Below are 16576 nucleotides of genomic sequence, written 5' to 3' on the forward strand. Positions count from 1 at the left end.
GAAGGAAAGACATTCTTTATCATGAAGGTACCATGGTTAAGTTTTATTACGAAGGTAGCATGGGTAAGTTTTTAAAAAAGGGGGAGACTTTCTATTTCTAACATTTTGAACTAGTATAATATGTCATTTTAGATTTTAGATTCGCAATTTTGTCTAGCTAAACTTCATCAATCAAAAATAAAGTTAAATATGATATAAAAGAAAAATTTTCAAATTGCTTCGACGTTGTCAGCCGTCTCTCTATTTTGTTTTTTAAATCTTAAGTTTTATCTTAAGTTACGCGACCATTTTTAACACATTGACCGACAGGTGAAGGATTGACGGATTCATTGACGGACAGTAGGTACAAGTGAAGTTTGAAAGTTATCACTTAACATATTTTTGTAACTTTTAGAATATTAGAAGTAAAGTTTTACTTTTTCTGCTTAAATAAACTTAATTTTGATTAGTTCAGCACCTTTAATTAGGTTGCGGACCGTCATGGCGCCAGCAGACTCTAAACACTTAGTAATGGGACGATGGAGGTTGTAACAGCAAAAATTTAAAAACGTGAATGACAGGTTTAATGACTCAAATTAACAATTTTTTGTGTGCCAAAAAGTAATTTTGGGAGTTTTACACGAAATATTAGTTTAAAATCAAACAAAAATGAATAAATGACAAAAAAAATTTATTAGCTATAGCCGCAGTGTCCAAAGATGACCGTTTCGTTTTAGACGGCCATTGCCTTCACGCCACATAGTAAACTTAGCTTTGACGGCTATAGACGCAAGTGTAGGTCAACGGGTTAAAAATTCTGAGTTTGAGATGCATAAACAAAAAGTGCTACCAGTGCAGTATTAAATTTGACAGAAAACGTAGTAAACGTGTGACAAGTTATTGATCCCAGTGGTCTTCTGTCTTTGGTCTTGTTACTAGATCCACAGTTGTTTTGATTTGTAATTTCTCTAGCGCCCTATTTCCCTTCCACCTCTAAAGATAATATTTCTTCATCCACTATTATACATGTCCTGAGGTTTCAAACATGCATGATGGCTCAAATATATGATGGGTGAGCAACTTAATGATAATTTGTTTCGCGGATTCAATTTAATTACCAGACATATACAGTTTAAATTTTTTTAATTCACGAACGCATAATTACGAATGCACTTAAGTCGTAATAGAAAGCACGCGTTATGAAAATTACATCGCCACATAACGACGAATGCACCTCCACATTCAATTAACTACGTGACGACAAGTGCAATTAATCACTAATTAAACCCCATCTCAGAGTAACAAAATTACATGCTAATTTTACATCTACCATATTATGATACGTTCGGCAAAAATGTTTCTTATATTTTTCAGATTTTTCTCTCTTAGACATGCCAAAATTACTTTCGGTGTATTTGTTTCGCCGACATTGTATGCAACTATTTTGATGATGTCACATGAAAATTGCCCGGAACAACATGATAATTAGTTGAGATAATCATTATTTATGTTATGAGAAACAAAAAATTGTTTTATATAATATGCATTTTTATCGTTCTATATGTGTATACATGCATTTATATTTAATGATCAGTATCTATACACAATTACTTATTCATGTATATACATTCGTAGAACTGAAGTTTTTAAAAATGGTTTATATGTAACGTACTTGTGGTACGCACTAAGACTTAAAGGTGTTTGTTACTTTTTAGGTATCTGATATGTTGTGGAAATTTTAAAGGTTTTTAAAATTGTGTAAAAAAAAGGTTAGAAAAAGCTAAGTCTTTCATTTATCTATTTGTACTACATTTTTACCTGTATAGATTTCTTTATTTACAGCCTGCTTACCTGCTATTAATTATTTTGAGAATTCTTTTGTTTTAAGATGTTGTTGCTGTTTTGCTTTTGCTTTTTAAAATGTATATTTACATGTTAAAATATTTCTTATTGCTAAAAAAAAAAAATTATAGATTGAGAGGATTTACTCTTACTGATATTCTCCAAAATGTTGTTGATTATATCCAGTGAAGATTATGTTAAAATATTATGTTTTATGTTGTTCTCATAAAACAATGATGATAACAGTTTTACAATAAAACTAAATTTATTTATTTTTCAAATAAACAAATTGAGTTTAATTTCTGAATGTAAAGTAAAGTTGAAAAATGATAAAAATGTCGTAAAATTTGTACAAAATACTTCATGATGCAATTGCATGAGAAACGGTGTTACTAATTGATAAAGTTACACTTTTTATTGGAAAAGAAATTTATTCATTCTAAATAACTAGGAAGCACATTGTGTAGGTTCACAATTTCAAAAAATGTTTAAACTTGCACCAAATTTTAATGAATCTTTACATATAAGTTTTTCACAAAATTCACTTTGAGTACAAATTGGCAAAAATCTCTTTCATGCAATAGAAATGTTTTCCCATAATTTAATTTGAAAAAAAATCTTGTGTCTAGAATAGCTTTACATTTCAAGCATTTAAATAAGTAACAAATTAAATGTATGTATTTTTTAGTTGAAGTCTAATTGTTGAAATGAAGAAGTCTTTTCTTATATACTTTATGGTTTGGTATGAGATAGGAAGTAAGTCAATAATAACATATTATACATTTATAGTTTTGGAATAACCTTGTGAAAACTTGTGAACTTTGATTGTAAGTTTATTGTGCATTTATAAGATAAACCTGGTCAATATGGAAATGGTCTCTTTAATTTTTAAAGTCTTATATTCCTTGCTCTTTTTTTTTTCATTAAAGAATACAAGAATATATTTTCATTAAAGAATACAAGAATACTATTCAACTGCCTAGGACTGATCAAACTGTGTTCAACAATATTATTTTTCTTCTGCCACCAAAATCTGATTTCATTTGGTTAAAACAGGCTTGATAGCCTCTTCATTGAGTGATTTTATCACTTTTTAGTATAAAAGTTAACCATGTCATTTTTTCAATTAGTTTGTTGATTAAGCCAGTCATTTGGTCAATTAGTTCTTGAAGTGTTTTATTATTATTTTTTTTTAATTGGATTGTTTTATCCAAACCTCCAGTTATACAATCAATTTTCAATTGAAGTTCTGCTTAGTTATTTTGAGCATGTATTTAATTCTTTGAGAAATTTGGGGAGGGGCAAAAGACTTACCAGCATTGGATGTAGTTAAATATTTTGGTAATGAACATTTTTTTCAGCTGCAACAAAATTGGAAAATAGTTATACAGCAATCACTTGACTAGTTCTTGGTAGACAATTAAGAATTGCATAACACCTACTGAACTTATATACTGACTTACTAAAAGCTTAATATACTAACCAACTGAAACTTATTAGAAATTCATTTAAATTTTTTCTAAACATCTATTTAAAGTTTTTTCTGACCTTCAGCAACTAAAGATTTTTTTTATTTGCAGGAAAAAAAAAACATTTTCAAAGTGATTATAAATACTTGTTGCAATTTTCAGTCATAAATTTTCAGTCATAAATTTTCAGTCTTAAAATTTCAGTCATAAATTTTCAGTCATAAAGGAAAAAAGATTTTATTTATTTAAAAAAAAAAAAAAAAAGTCTGGTTTATAAAAATGGTGTGCTTGGTATCATAATTGGTTTAAGATTTTCAGAGACTTGATGCCACTTTTTCTTAAGCCTTTTTTTCCAATACATGCTATGCAATGTCTGGGATCAATTCTGATGTTTCAAAACAATATAATTCTGAGTTTAATTGAGTTTAAAGGAGAATCAAAAGAATATTTATATATTAAATATTAAATATATTAAAATATATTAAAATATATTTTAATATATTAAATCGACAGAATATTTCAATGGAGTATATAACTGCTAACCAGTATTTATCATAATATTGTGTTCTTTATTCAATATTTATTTTAAATTATGCAAACTTGTAATTTTAGGATGTGAAGACTGTCCTCCTCCCAACTTGCCTTCTCATTCCCACCTGGTTACTAAAGAAAGTACAATATACAAAGATAAAACATTTTTATACTACCAATGCGATGATGGGTACAGTTTTAATGAAAAAGAAGATCAGCATGATAAAGAGGTCCAGCATAAAATTCAGTGTACAAATGGATCCTGGGAGCCTAAGATAATTAAGTGTGTAGGTAAGTTTACTCAAAGGTATGAATAAATGGTATGTAAAATATTCTTTTAAATATAGTTTGTTTGCTCAAACAGAGTTAGTAATTTTTTTTTCAATCCAATCAGGTTTTAAAATACTTTGAAGAGTTGTAGTTTGAGACACGACAAATATATATATTTGTTGTGTCTCAAAAAATGGTTAAAGAAGTCGATCATGTTTTTTTTCTATGGCTTCTTTTTTCTATGATTTTCTATGACTTTTTTCTCTAACTCATTTTTTGGTTCACTTTTCCTTAACAAACTAATAATCCAATCAAAGTAAAGAAACCAAATGACAATAGCCCCAGCCCAGTGGATTTTTATTTGATTTTACTGGTTTTTCTTTTGTGTGGGTTTTTAGAATTTTTATATTTTGACTCAAAAATTGTTTAAAAACTTTAGCCGTTATTTATTGAGTTAGCATCATAATGGGATTATGTTGCATTTCAACAGTCAAATTACCATAGTTACCAATCAAATTAGTATATATAGAGGTTTTATGCACCACTCTTTTCAAAATATTATCTATGAATATGATTTTTCCAAAAAGAATAATGTAGTTAACAATATAATAGTCCTATCGCGGGTTTTGAAGTGAACACATTTTGGCAGACTCCTGCATGCTGTATCGTGATATTCCAGTCAAGTGTACAGTTGGTAGTCTTCTTTGTGATTTTTCTTGGATGATATTTATATTACATTATAAAGGGCTATTAGATTTATACTTTTATATTGTTTACATACTGCTAAGATTGCAATTAATCTTAAAAAAAAGTTTGAGAGGAGTTTTTTGTTCTTCCTGTTTCATCCTCCTCCTCCTCCTCCCCTACCTACCTCCTCCACTTTGTTAGGCAATAATTCAAAAATCTGATGTACTACAATTTAACAAATTACTAATTTTGTTATTAGCAAGAAAAAATCAATTTGTTAATTAGTGCTATTTTAACGCATATTACTAAATTAAATTATATATAATTACATATCACTAAATTAAAACAAGTTTCATCCTTGAATAATCTAAGTCGAAATTTTTTTAATAATCAAAGTTGAATTTTTATAATTTAGATGCTTGTCAAAATAAATGTGGTCAGCATGGTCATTGTGAAACAACACTCACTGGTATTGGTGATGTCACTTCTATATGTATTTGTGACATAAATTTTGCTGGACCAAGTTGCACAGCAAGTATGTCTCTATGTTATATGCATATATATTAGATGTTACAAATGATATAAGATGAGCTATTTTGGGTAATTTTGGAGTTTGTTAAACTTTTTTTTATGCTACTTTGTATTTTAATGGTGGATGCTTCTTTCTGCAGAAAATAATTGTTTTGTGACCAAAGTTTTGAAAGGAATTTAGATAATTATCTCTCAGAGATTTGATTACATTGAAAAACGTTTTGTTTTTTTTTCAGTGTAAAAGGACAAAATTGAACTTGTCTCTTGCTATTCAAGTTTTGAAAATGCAATCATGTAACCAGAGCTGTTAAGAAAAAAAGAAATGTTGGGCTCTTTTTAACATCTTTGAACAAACTTTAGTAATAAAAACTTTAGTAAATGTTTAGTGATATAAAATAAGTTGAAATAACATGTTCCACATTCCAAACATCTGCGTTTAATCTTAAAGCATTTGCACTATGAAAGTTACTCAGTCACAGAAGGACAATTCACACAAAAAAAAAGAAAAAGCACTTCTTATAAAAATATTTATTGTAAACAACACAAGGCACAAATTATTCCAAAAACATTTTTGACCAACTTTACTTGTAGCTGTAGAGTTGTCTCAAAGACATGTTTTTAGAACATAGCGTTGTCCTTTTTACATCCGTCTTATTTAAAAGGAGAAAAAGAGCTTGAGTTAACAGATAAATTTGTATTTTGATTTTTTATAGTCATGTTAATAGAAGATAGTAAAGTTGATAGTAGGATAGGATACTTGGTTGTAAGATGGTTGCATTTTTGAGTTTTGATTCAATTGTTCTTCCATTTTTAATTCTTTGAGTTTCAACTTATTAGCATTTGTTTTTTATATTTTACCTAGCAATCCTTCCTTTGTTTTTGTATTGAAAAAGATAGAAGGACAAATGTTTTTCTGCTAAAATCTAAACAACTCTTGTGCTTGAAGTCCATCATTTTAAAAGAGGCTGTTTTTAAGTAAAAATAACTTAATCAAAATATTTGGCAGTTATAATCTTAAGAGCTCTAAAGTTGGTTTTTTTTTTTTTTTCCATGTAAGGGAAATTCAAATCTGAATTGTCAAGTGTTCTTAATCCTGCTAAACTTTACTGTTTCAGTTTTGCTCGACTAAATTTGAGTGATATGCTTTAGTTGATGATTTGAATCCCATTCATAAATCATAAGTGTCTGCAAAAGGAGGTCTACTGCTACCCGAAATACTGCATAACAAGAGGCATACTAACCAAAAACATGTGCAGACAAGTACCCTCACTGACGCACCTGAGAAGCAAGTATTAAAATGCTTGCAAGAAAATAAAAAATAAATTGCAGAACTTCATAAAAACTTGAAACAAAAAATATCAAACAATTTTGAATTTATCAATCATGCAAAAAAATGTCTTTGTTGTAAGCAGGGTTGTTGAGCCAGCAACCAAAAGTTCCAACTCTGACTCAATCTTTTTCTGCACATCTGACTCCAACTCCTCTTTATGTAAAAGTTTATGGTATATAATACCAAACAAATATATTCCAAAATAAATTATTGCAGTTTCATGCACATGCATAAGTTAAAAGAATATTTCTTATACTTTCTTACACCATAACTTGTAGCTAGATACCATATCCCATGGTGGCTTTTTCAAAGATGGAATGGTCGTTAGCCTATAATAAGTAAATAACCAAACTTGTACTTGTAGATACAAATCATAAATGCTCCATGACCTGTAGCTAGTACCACATTCAATTGTCGTTTTTTATCTTTTAGGTGTTAATGAGCCGATGAGGACTGAGGTTGCATTGTTTTAAATTTAATTAAAAATTGCTTTTATGAAATATAAAAAAAGAAATACTAACCATGAGCATACATCTCAGCATGAGCATCTCATCATACATCTCAGCATGAGCATCTCAGAGTCAGTACATTTTTACTGACTTCGTCTCCAAAAGCCATCAAAAATCTTCTGAACTGATTGTAAGAGAAAATCTCTGTAGATCTTTATCAAGAAGTTACCTTTTGTGTGTGTCATTGCTGGCATGAAAGCCTTATACAGACATCCAAGGACCTAGCATTAGTGGGGATATTATGCAACCATCATAAGCTTTTGTAGTAGCATTTGATAAGTCATGAACTCTGGAAAATCATTTCATTTGATCCAATCAGATCTGGAAGAGATACCAATTGATCATTGAGGTGCTTTTGTAATGAAGTAATTTTTGTAAAACAAAATCAAGGAGGGATTGCATTGACAACTGAGATGAGAGTAAAAGTCCTCCTCTTTATAAGATGTGATGCCTCTGTCTTTTTAACCAGTTTTTTTTTTAATTATCTGCATTTGACTGCATTGTTTTAACATCCATTTATCATAGCCAAACTAAAATTGCTGATTTGAAATGTTTTGACTAATGCATAAGACTTTGTAGCTAAAGACCTAAATAAATAACCTTGTTATCTGTAGATAAACATGAAAAGATTTACTTTAAATGTCATACATAATTGTTGATAGCCTGCCTATCACTTTAATCTATATATTGCAAAAAAAATTCATTACTTTTTTAGTTTTATTTACTTTTGAGCATCATGGAATTAGGCCACATTTTTGTGTTTCATTTGATTCCAACTCTGAAGCCTAAAATTTAAGTTTTCTCATATTTTAAAGGAGTGAAAGTTTTTAAAATAGAATTTCAAAAAACTTCCTTTTTAAAAGCAAGTTCTTCAACTTTTATTTTTTGAAGTGTTCATAATTAATGTCCATTCTTAAAAACCATAATTAATAGTTTGGTCTTTAGAAATATGCAATAGTAATCTCTTAAGAACTAGGTTGTAAAAACCCAGTTCTTGTGATTATTATTTGAAAATGTTTTTTTTTTCATACAGGAGTCTGTGAAGCTCCCCTTGTTTTGCCTCATGGAATAATTCATTTAACTGAAGGCTCTAATGTCTCAAACAAGTTCATGATTTCTTCAACAATCCAATACGACTGTGTTTCTGGTTATAAAATTACTAAAGGGAATACTAAATCAAGGTGTGACCATGATGGTTGGACCCTAAAATACGTTCCTATATGTGAAGGTTTGTTTGTTTTTTAGTTTATTACTCTATCACCATATTTGCATATTTTTACAATTCTTCTCATAGTTTATGTATTTTATAAATTGCGCTTTTTTCTTAATTCCTTAACAGAAATAAAATGTGAAAACACGCACATTAGTGATAGTTCCTTACGCTATGTACCTATGAAGCAAAGTTATACTGCAGGTTCTGTGGTTTCTTTTTTTTGCGAAAATCTCAATGTAGCAAACCCTGCTTCATCTAAATGTTTGGAAGATGGATCATGGTCTCAAATATGGCCAAGCTGTCAAAGTACTGTTTCATTATTCAGTATTATCACTCGAATTTTTGTATTTTAAAAAAATCTGCTTAAGTTTTAAAATGAATCTTGATGCTTTTAAAATCTTTTTTTCTTTTTTTTTTTTTTATCCATGACAAATTTACTTTTTTAAAAATCAATCAAATATCATTCAAATAAAAATGTGAGTTTTTAGAGAATATTAATTCTTTTCTGTTCATTGCAATTTAACTTTATTTTTATTTACACCTATTTCATTTAATTAAATGTAACAGAGAATAAAAAATATGAATATATCTGTTAATTTTGTTTCTACTAAAATTCTATTGTTTTTTTATAAGTCATTGTTTTTTGTTTTGTTTTGTTTTTTTTCAACTTTACTGTTTTTTAGATATTTAAATTTCACGTTGTTCAATTTGTGTTAAAAATTGTTAAAACTTTTTATATGTTAATAACTTTTTATATGTTAATAACTTTACAGGAAAAAGATGTGGAACACCTTCTCAGATTAACAATGGCTTCTTCAAAGTTATTGGTTCACTTGTGAAGTATTCTTGTGATCAAAATTATGTTTTATCAGGAAATGATCAACTAGATTGTCAAGAAGGCAATTGGATTGGCATTGTCCCAGTGTGCATTACATGGTTTAGCTTCTGCCAGGCCCAAAACCTTGTGGCAGTTTTGGAGCGTAATACATATAAGTGCTGGAATAAGAAAGGTGACGTGCGAGAAGAATTTTCTGATTACTTTTTGTTGTTTATTTTCTTAGTTCATTTCTTTGTCTCAAAAATTTTTTTATTTGGGCTCATTTGCTAAGTAATTAGATTATTCAGTTATTCAACCATGAAGACATTTTGTGTCTCAAAAGAATTGAGGTCTTTTTGTAACTTAAATTTTGAAATGCTTAAATGATATGTTAAGAACCACACGAAATTTTTTATCAACTCTACTGAGCAGAATCGCAATACACTTACTAAATGAAAAGAAATAAGCAAAGGAGATCTATTCAAAAAAAGTATTCGAGCTATTTGGTATCTTAGATGGTGCGGGCTATGCAAGATGCGCATAAGGGCCCGCACTTTTGTTCCAATTTTACATCTAAGAATTTTTTTCCTTGCATTTGTACAAATTTTTTTCAATAATTAAATTAGATGCATTAGCGAAACAAGACTCGACTACTCAACCACTTGCTGTTGTTACTGGCACTGCCGGGGGTCTGCTCCTACTCCTATTATTGCTGATTGTTATTGTTGCGTGTCAGAGACGTCGGATCGCTCGTCGAATAGATCATCAGCGATTTATTAATGAAGACGATGATCGATGCTCTTTTGTTTATTATTCCAATGATGTTCATGTTGTGCTGCCATCATACGATGAAGCCATTCAGGCTCGTCGACCTCAGCCACCACCTTATAATGGTAAATATTTGAATGTTTCAATTTTTTTTAAGTTTGTAATTTTTTCAATGAAGAAAATCCGTGAAACAAGAAATTTCGTTTCCTTACAGAAAATTCTCCTTCTCAAAACGAAGTTTCTGTTGAAAATCCATATGAAAGCATCGAAGAAGTTTCACAAACTGCTGTTGGACTCTTTGAACGCAGTGTTTCAAGTTCCGACGCTGCGTATGCAGAAGTACAGAGGAATGGCCCGAGTAGTTCAGGCATTCCGATAACGAACGGACCAAACGGACCAATATCTAACGAAAATGTTGAAAACACGGAATTGATAGACGATGATGAAAAACAACATTTGATTCCTGGTGATCATTGAATTTCTAAGACTACTAGTTATCAAACTAATGTACTTTTTATACAACCTTTTAAAATTTTAAAGGTTGAAAGTCTAATGCACGATCTAAAACCAGTTGGTTTGATTCAACTGGAACATTTGCGAATTATTTTAAGTCTTTTGCTTGCGGGGTTTCTGAGTGACTAATCGCATTGCTTTTTATATATAAATTCATAGTTTTTTATATTGTAGCGTTCTGTTTACTTTTTATTTTTTATGTATAATAAGATTTTGTACCATAAATTTATGAAGCTTATTTTAAAATTTAAAGAAAAATTTGTTCAATACTAATTATGAACTTTAAGTAAATTAAACATTCAGTGAAAATTTTCTCAATTTCTTATAGGACATTAAAAATTTGAAATCAGAAAAAAAAATCTACCAAGAACTATTATTGTATTAAAGAGAAGGTTCACAGTGTGAACATGTCAGCATGTTTTTTTTTGGTGTGAACTTCACACCAAAAAAAAAACATGCTGACCAGTGCAATTAAATCAGTGTAAATAACTGAAGCAGGCAAATTACATCTTTTAGCGCCAAACTCATAAATAATAGATTTTTCATACCACGTTTAGTTTTCAAAAATTTGTTTTTAGTTGTCCGAATATTATACGATATTTTAAATGAAAAACCTTAAAAACGTGAGCACAGGTTTCAGCGCAATTCCTAAAGATTAATTTTAAACCGTAGCAAGTTACTGCCAATGTGTGCCATACAAAGCTGTTTACTAATAATTACCCTTAGTCACGTTTATTTACCTAAATTCAAGCTGTCTTCATTAGATTATCAAATTTTCAACTTTTTAGACTTTTACTAAAAGTTTTACACTTTAGCTAGCTTTTATCTACAGAGCTCTGTTAGACATCAACCGGAGGGTGGTAAACTCAAATACTTTAGACATCGACCGGAGGGGGTTGACTTAAATACTTTAACGAATGAGTGATCTTCAGTTCTTAATATAGCTTTTTTGTTTGTAAAAATTGTTCGCATTTTTAAGAGTTAAAAAAAGCTTATTTTCTCCACTTTATATTTTGTTTTAGGGGTTTTTAATATGATGGAGCAATTCAAATAGTAATACTTATATGTTCAGGAGCATGTCCAGAGTTGAGGCAGTCTCCAGACCCCCACCCACCCACTCTTCTTTGATCATCTTCTGAATCCCGTTTATGTATATATATTTATTACATTATTAGAATAATATACTAACATATATTGCTTCGAATTACAGTGATTATATAAATGCAAAGTGTAAAAGCAATTTAAATTTCAAGTTCAATGAACTTTGTTGTGCTATTTCCATAAAATCGCTTCTGGCCGAAGTTTCCGAGCTCATTTGATATTATCGGAATATTTTATACTTTTCGATTAATTGAAACACTTGCCAAAAACAAAAATGGTTTCAAAAGTGCAGCCTAAGGTTTTAAACGAATTTGTTTTAGATCAAAACCTAAATGACAAGTAGGAATGTTACAAAATACGTTCCCCAGATATTTTAAAGCGTTCCGTGTCACGGAATCCGTGAATTTTGCTTATTGTGAATATTTGGGAAACCTATGCACGGTTTTGTTATTCCCAAAAGACATTCAAACATTAAAAACATGAAATGGAAAAATCAATGATGGGACTTTAAACACTCACTCAAACGAATATAACTATGATATAAATTTTTTTATTTTATTGTTTGTTTTTTTTTAATAAAGTGGACACAAATAATTCACAAAGTGATGAATATTTTTAAAAAACTATTAAACAACTCAACCAGTTAAATATTAAACAATTTTATAAAGCAAACGAAATTAAAAGTTTTTACATCTTTATAAAAAAAAAGAAATATACAGAAGACATCCATTTATGAGAATCAGTTCACAATTTTTTTCCAAACGAAAGATCTTTTATTCCCAAACTTAACAAAGCGGTTGTCAATCTAAAAAAAAAAAAAAAAAAAAAAAAAAACCCATTTATTATACAATAGACAATGAAATGTATTACATCATAAAATAAATAACTACAACTATTTAATGCATTTCGTCAAAAAATACAAAAGTGCAAATGTTCTGCAATAAAACATTGAACAAGCTGCAAGTTAAAAATTCTTTCTGTAAAACCTAACACTGTTAAAATTTACGGAAAGAATTCTTAACATGTAGCTTCATGTGAAGAACAAGAATAGAGAACTATATGCATGTACTAGTTGATCATGTGATATAACTTCCCAATTCTCTAATTTTTGTCCAACGCCTACGTTGAATTAGGAACGGAATATGGTATTTTTCCCCAAGATAGACCTAAACTTAACCCTAAAGTTTGCTTCATGATTCCAAAATTTATACATCAGAGTTTCTTATCTCCAGCTGAATACTGAATGATATTAATGCATTCAAGGCAGCATATGTACTATGCTCTTAACAAAATCTATAAGGGGTTTTAAAGGTGTTCTTGGGACATGAAGCCTCTGAAATGATTCAAGTTAATAAGGAGAAACCATTTTGTGTTATAATAACTAGTAAAAGCTAGGTCTTCTTTATGGTTTTTAATTTGAAACAAACAAGAAAAACTTTTAGTTGAAAACCTGACAGAAAGGAGACTTGAATTATGCAGAAACAAGAACTTTATATCTTTTGTCAAACAAGTCAGTGTCACAATTGATTGTGCTGAAAAGAATTTAGGACTTGAACAACAGTTTGTGAACTCATCAAAGGATAAAGACCAAAATGATTTTGCAGAAAGGTTTAGCTAAGGCAAAGTGGATACTATTATCTTAAATGTAAAGTATATGCTTTTTGTCAAACATTTGTTAAATTATATCACAGAGAAAAGTTATAAATGCTAATGTATGAAAAAGTACATCTTTCTCAAATTTAAGCAAGATATAAATTAAGGTATGATTTCTTTAAAAATATTTATTAGTGGATATTGATAGAAAGCGAGCAAAAGCTTTTAAAACTTCTAGCTGTTCTAATAATCCTATGTGGTATAAAGATATAAAATAGGGATTAAAAAGTGTTCTTCTATTTATTTTTATTAAATTATAAAGTGTGGAAAAGTTCGTCAACCTATCATACTAAAAGGAAATAAATATTGAGAAAAATAATTGTTTTGTTAAGAACATTTTTGCTCATTATAAAAATAGAAAGAAATTATAAAGGAAACTTACTTGGAGCTTGCAGAATTAAAATTGGGCTTGGAAATGATGCTGGGGGTGCATTAAGCTGATTAACAACTGCTTCACAATAAAACCTTTTATAAACATAATCTTCTGTCTGAACATTCTTAATTTTAAAACCAACAGTTCCAGCACTCTCTGGAGATTTCTCAATGCGTCCAAAGAAATTATTGTTTTCAAGGATTTCAGTTTGTCCATTATCATCAACTTTCTTTATCATAGGAATGAAATCATAATCTCGAACATAACCACATTTTATCATAAGAGACATTGTTGTAGAAGTTACATCATTTTCTGTTAACTTGTATTTCCATTGAAATGATGCTGAGCCAGAAATGTTTGATGAAGTGGATTCATCCACAGACCATTGAAAACAGGCTTAAATACAAATTTATTTTTTTATAAATGCAAATCTTAACAATAGAATTAAAAGACATTATGATAAGATACAACATGATTTTACTTGTGCAAGAGATATTAAGGTGGTTCAGGTCACTACCAGTTGATCAACTTGAAATGGAACATAAAATGTTAGTATGACTATTATAAAGATGTCATAAGGTGTCTAAATTAGATGGAAATATGCTTTTTTATGTTATCATGTAACAAAATTGGTGAATTCCTAAGACTTTTTGAACATGGCAAATATATAGGCCCACACGCACAGTACTGAGAACTTTAGTTATTGTAGAAAACATATTAGACAAAGTAATTTATACTTTATCAAAATCAAATTACAAAGATAAACTACTTAGTACTTGGACTCATAACTTAAGTACAAATTTCATGTTTCATGTAATTGTACATGAACCTTTAATACATAATTAATTTCAGAAGAGTAGCAATTATCATTTTCAACAAAGGGCAATAAGTGTGATCATAAAATCACTAATGTTAAAAAATAACATCCCAATTCAAAAAACAACATTAGCTATAAGTACTTAAACCCATATTTGATATATACTGCATGTAAGAATATAAATTTTTATACAAGTAAACAAGAGTTTAGTTTACGTACCATGAAATTGAAAAAAGGATCCAATAAAAATAAGCAAAAGGTTCCAGCTCAACATTCTTCTCCTTCTGTTTTTAATGACTAAATTGTCTATAAAGTTCTTTTATTTACCCTTAATTATTCGTGTAGGGCCTAAGTGACGCCAAAAACTTTAAAAATTATTTAAAAAACCCTTCTTAATCCATATTGATTTTAAAGTGTTTAGGGTTGAATCGGATTTTTTAATTATTTTAAAGTGTTTGTGGTCCATCAGACCCCACGCGAGTAATTTATGGTTAACAAGAGGAAAAACTTTTAATTTATATAAGTAATATAGTTCAAGAAAATTTCTAGCTCAAGCTTAAAAAAAAAATCTCGTAAATAAACACAAATTTATAAACTTCATATTTTATATGCATAAACTTGGATGGTGCTTTCTTCGCTGATGACAGCAAAAGTCCAAAGCGAAGTCAAGTTGGATTCGAATTGATTCGTTGGAGTTGACATTTCCGGTTACTCTACGTCACTATATTGCTTTTTGTCAAACTGAACTGTTTTATAAACATTATGCCATCTAAATGTTTTTGATATTTGTGTATATGTAAATGTAAGTATGTGAATATACATATACGAGGGAGAGTCAAAAACTATATGCACTTTCATTTATTTAATATAATTAACAACAATAATAAAAAATACTACCTCCGTTCCACAACAGTTGTCACATTTGATGCATAAAATTTGATCCATAGTACTTGTCCAATTTGATCAAACTTCTATAGCTTCGCTTGTGTTAGACCAACTTTCAAAAGTAATAGCATGTTGTAAAGGGTTACTCTAGGCTTTCTAACACGCTTGGGCACTTAAAAATAGGTGATCAATAGGCGGATTAAAAATTGCGAGTCAGAAATAGGTTCTTTATAGACTTTATAGCAGTAACATTTGTTTCAGTTATTCAATATTAAAAAAATTTTTCGCATTCTCCGCGGCTTCGGCATAACATTTTAAATTTATAAGGAATCGACATTCTAAGCATGGGAATTTCGGCCTTCGAAATCGACGAAATTAAACGAAATTTGTGTTTCAATTTCGGATCGAAATTGAGAACGAAATTTCGATTTTTTGGATTAGAATTAGAATCGAATTAGAATTCCATATTTCTTTTGATATCTCTCCTCACATTTTTGTTGCAAAGTTACAAAATGTAATTCATTTAACTGTTGGTTCTGACAAAACAAATCAAGGAGATGAGGTTTTAGGAGTATGGTTTTCTGAGTCTGGGGATGGGAAATTAAGAATAACTGTACCAACAAAAAAAAAATACTTTGAAACTGACCCTGATTTGATTTTTAATCAGTTATATAATTTCCATCGTTATCAATGACCTTCTGCCATCTTGTTGGTAGAGTTTCAATTCCCTGTTTATAAAATTTAGTTTCTTTTGAAGAAAAATATTCCTCTTGGTGAGTTCGAACATCGTCGACAGTTTTGAAATTTTTATTCTTCAGATAATGCTCCATGGAACGGACTTCAATAAAAAGAAAATATTTCTAAAGGAATATCTACCTATAAGCACCTAGAAAAGAATAAACCTAAGGTATGTTTAATTTTTATACTTTTAAATTTTCTTTTTGATTGTTATGTATTTTGTTTATTATTTTGAATTTCGTTTTGCAACCTAGGAATATTACAATATAACATTATATGATCAAAAGTATGAATCAAAAATGAAAACTTGAAATTAGTTAATACTCAGCAGCTTATCCACATTTTTTATAACTTGACCTCAGCCTACTCTGGGGGTATATCTCACAAATGCTCGTTGCTCTCATTCGGTACAACAAAAAAAAAACATTTTATAGTTTCAAGATGTCATATTACTTGATCATTTATGTTAATACATTAGTGGAAAATTTTACAGGATTACTTTATATTTTGGTTAAGAAATGACGTAAGTATAAATAAAAAAAATCCTCCC

At 29.3% G+C, this 16576-nt stretch overlaps 2 protein-coding genes across 5 annotated transcripts; one reads left to right on the top strand and one right to left on the bottom strand.

The window, feature by feature from the left end:
* Positions 1–1382: 1382 nt before the first annotated feature.
* On the top strand, positions 1383–10768 carry LOC149893684 (complement factor H-like). Of its 4 annotated transcripts, none has more exons than XM_090092862.1 (10): positions 1383–1467; positions 1695–1748; positions 2510–2577; positions 3903–4112; positions 5194–5313; positions 8182–8376; positions 8488–8667; positions 9135–9371; positions 9805–10071; positions 10161–10768. In XM_090092862.1, exons 3-10 carry the CDS (start codon positions 2529–2531, stop codon positions 10421–10423), a joined length of 1521 nt encoding a protein of 506 aa, XP_089948988.1. In that variant the 5' UTR covers positions 1383–1467; positions 1695–1748; positions 2510–2528; the 3' UTR covers positions 10424–10768. The 4 variants fall into 4 exon arrangements, with proteins under 4 accessions (XP_089948988.1, XP_089949006.1, XP_089948979.1 ...); XM_090092880.1 differs by having other exon boundaries at positions 1392–1467; positions 1695–1745; positions 2508–2577; XM_090092853.1 differs by having other exon boundaries at positions 1467–1748.
* Positions 10769–12101: 1333 nt separating this feature from the next.
* On the bottom strand, positions 12102–15244 carry LOC149893685 (uncharacterized). The gene is made up of 3 exons (XM_090092895.1): positions 14623–15244; positions 13596–13982; positions 12102–12365 (listed from the first exon to the last, which is right to left on the bottom strand). The coding sequence occupies exons 1-3, from the start codon at positions 14675–14677 to the stop codon at positions 12361–12363; spliced, it is 447 nt and encodes a 148-aa protein (XP_089949021.1). The 5' UTR covers positions 14678–15244; the 3' UTR covers positions 12102–12360.
* Between the last annotated feature and the right edge of the window lie 1332 nt (positions 15245–16576).

Source organism: Hydra viridissima, unplaced genomic scaffold (genome assembly GCF_058129835.1).
Source record: "Hydra viridissima isolate aposymbiotic clone 2 unplaced genomic scaffold, HvirCarnegie_v1 scaffold_1, whole genome shotgun sequence".
NCBI lineage: Eukaryota > Metazoa > Cnidaria > Hydrozoa > Anthoathecata > Hydridae > Hydra > Hydra viridissima.

What these genes read in the sequence shown, in the direction of transcription:
- LOC149893684 (XM_090092862.1), top strand. Translation starts at nt 2,529, where the DNA reads ATGAAGAAGTCTTTTCTTATATACTTTATGGTTTGGTATGAGATAGGA. An exon ending in GGTTTGGTATGAGATAGGAA is followed by an intron (nt 2,578 to 3,902) that starts GTAAGTCAATAA and finishes TTGTAATTTTAG; the next exon opens with GATGTGAAGACTGTCCTCCT. An exon ending in TAAGATAATTAAGTGTGTAG is followed by an intron (nt 4,113 to 5,193) that starts GTAAGTTTACTC and finishes TTTATAATTTAG; the next exon opens with ATGCTTGTCAAAATAAATGT.
- LOC149893685 (XM_090092895.1), bottom strand. Translation starts at nt 14,677, where the DNA reads ATGTTGAGCTGGAACCTTTTGCTTATTTTTATTGGATCCTTTTTTCAA. An exon ending in ATCCTTTTTTCAATTTCATG is followed by an intron (nt 13,983 to 14,622) that starts GTACGTAAACTA and finishes TTTGTATTTAAG; the next exon opens with CCTGTTTTCAATGGTCTGTG.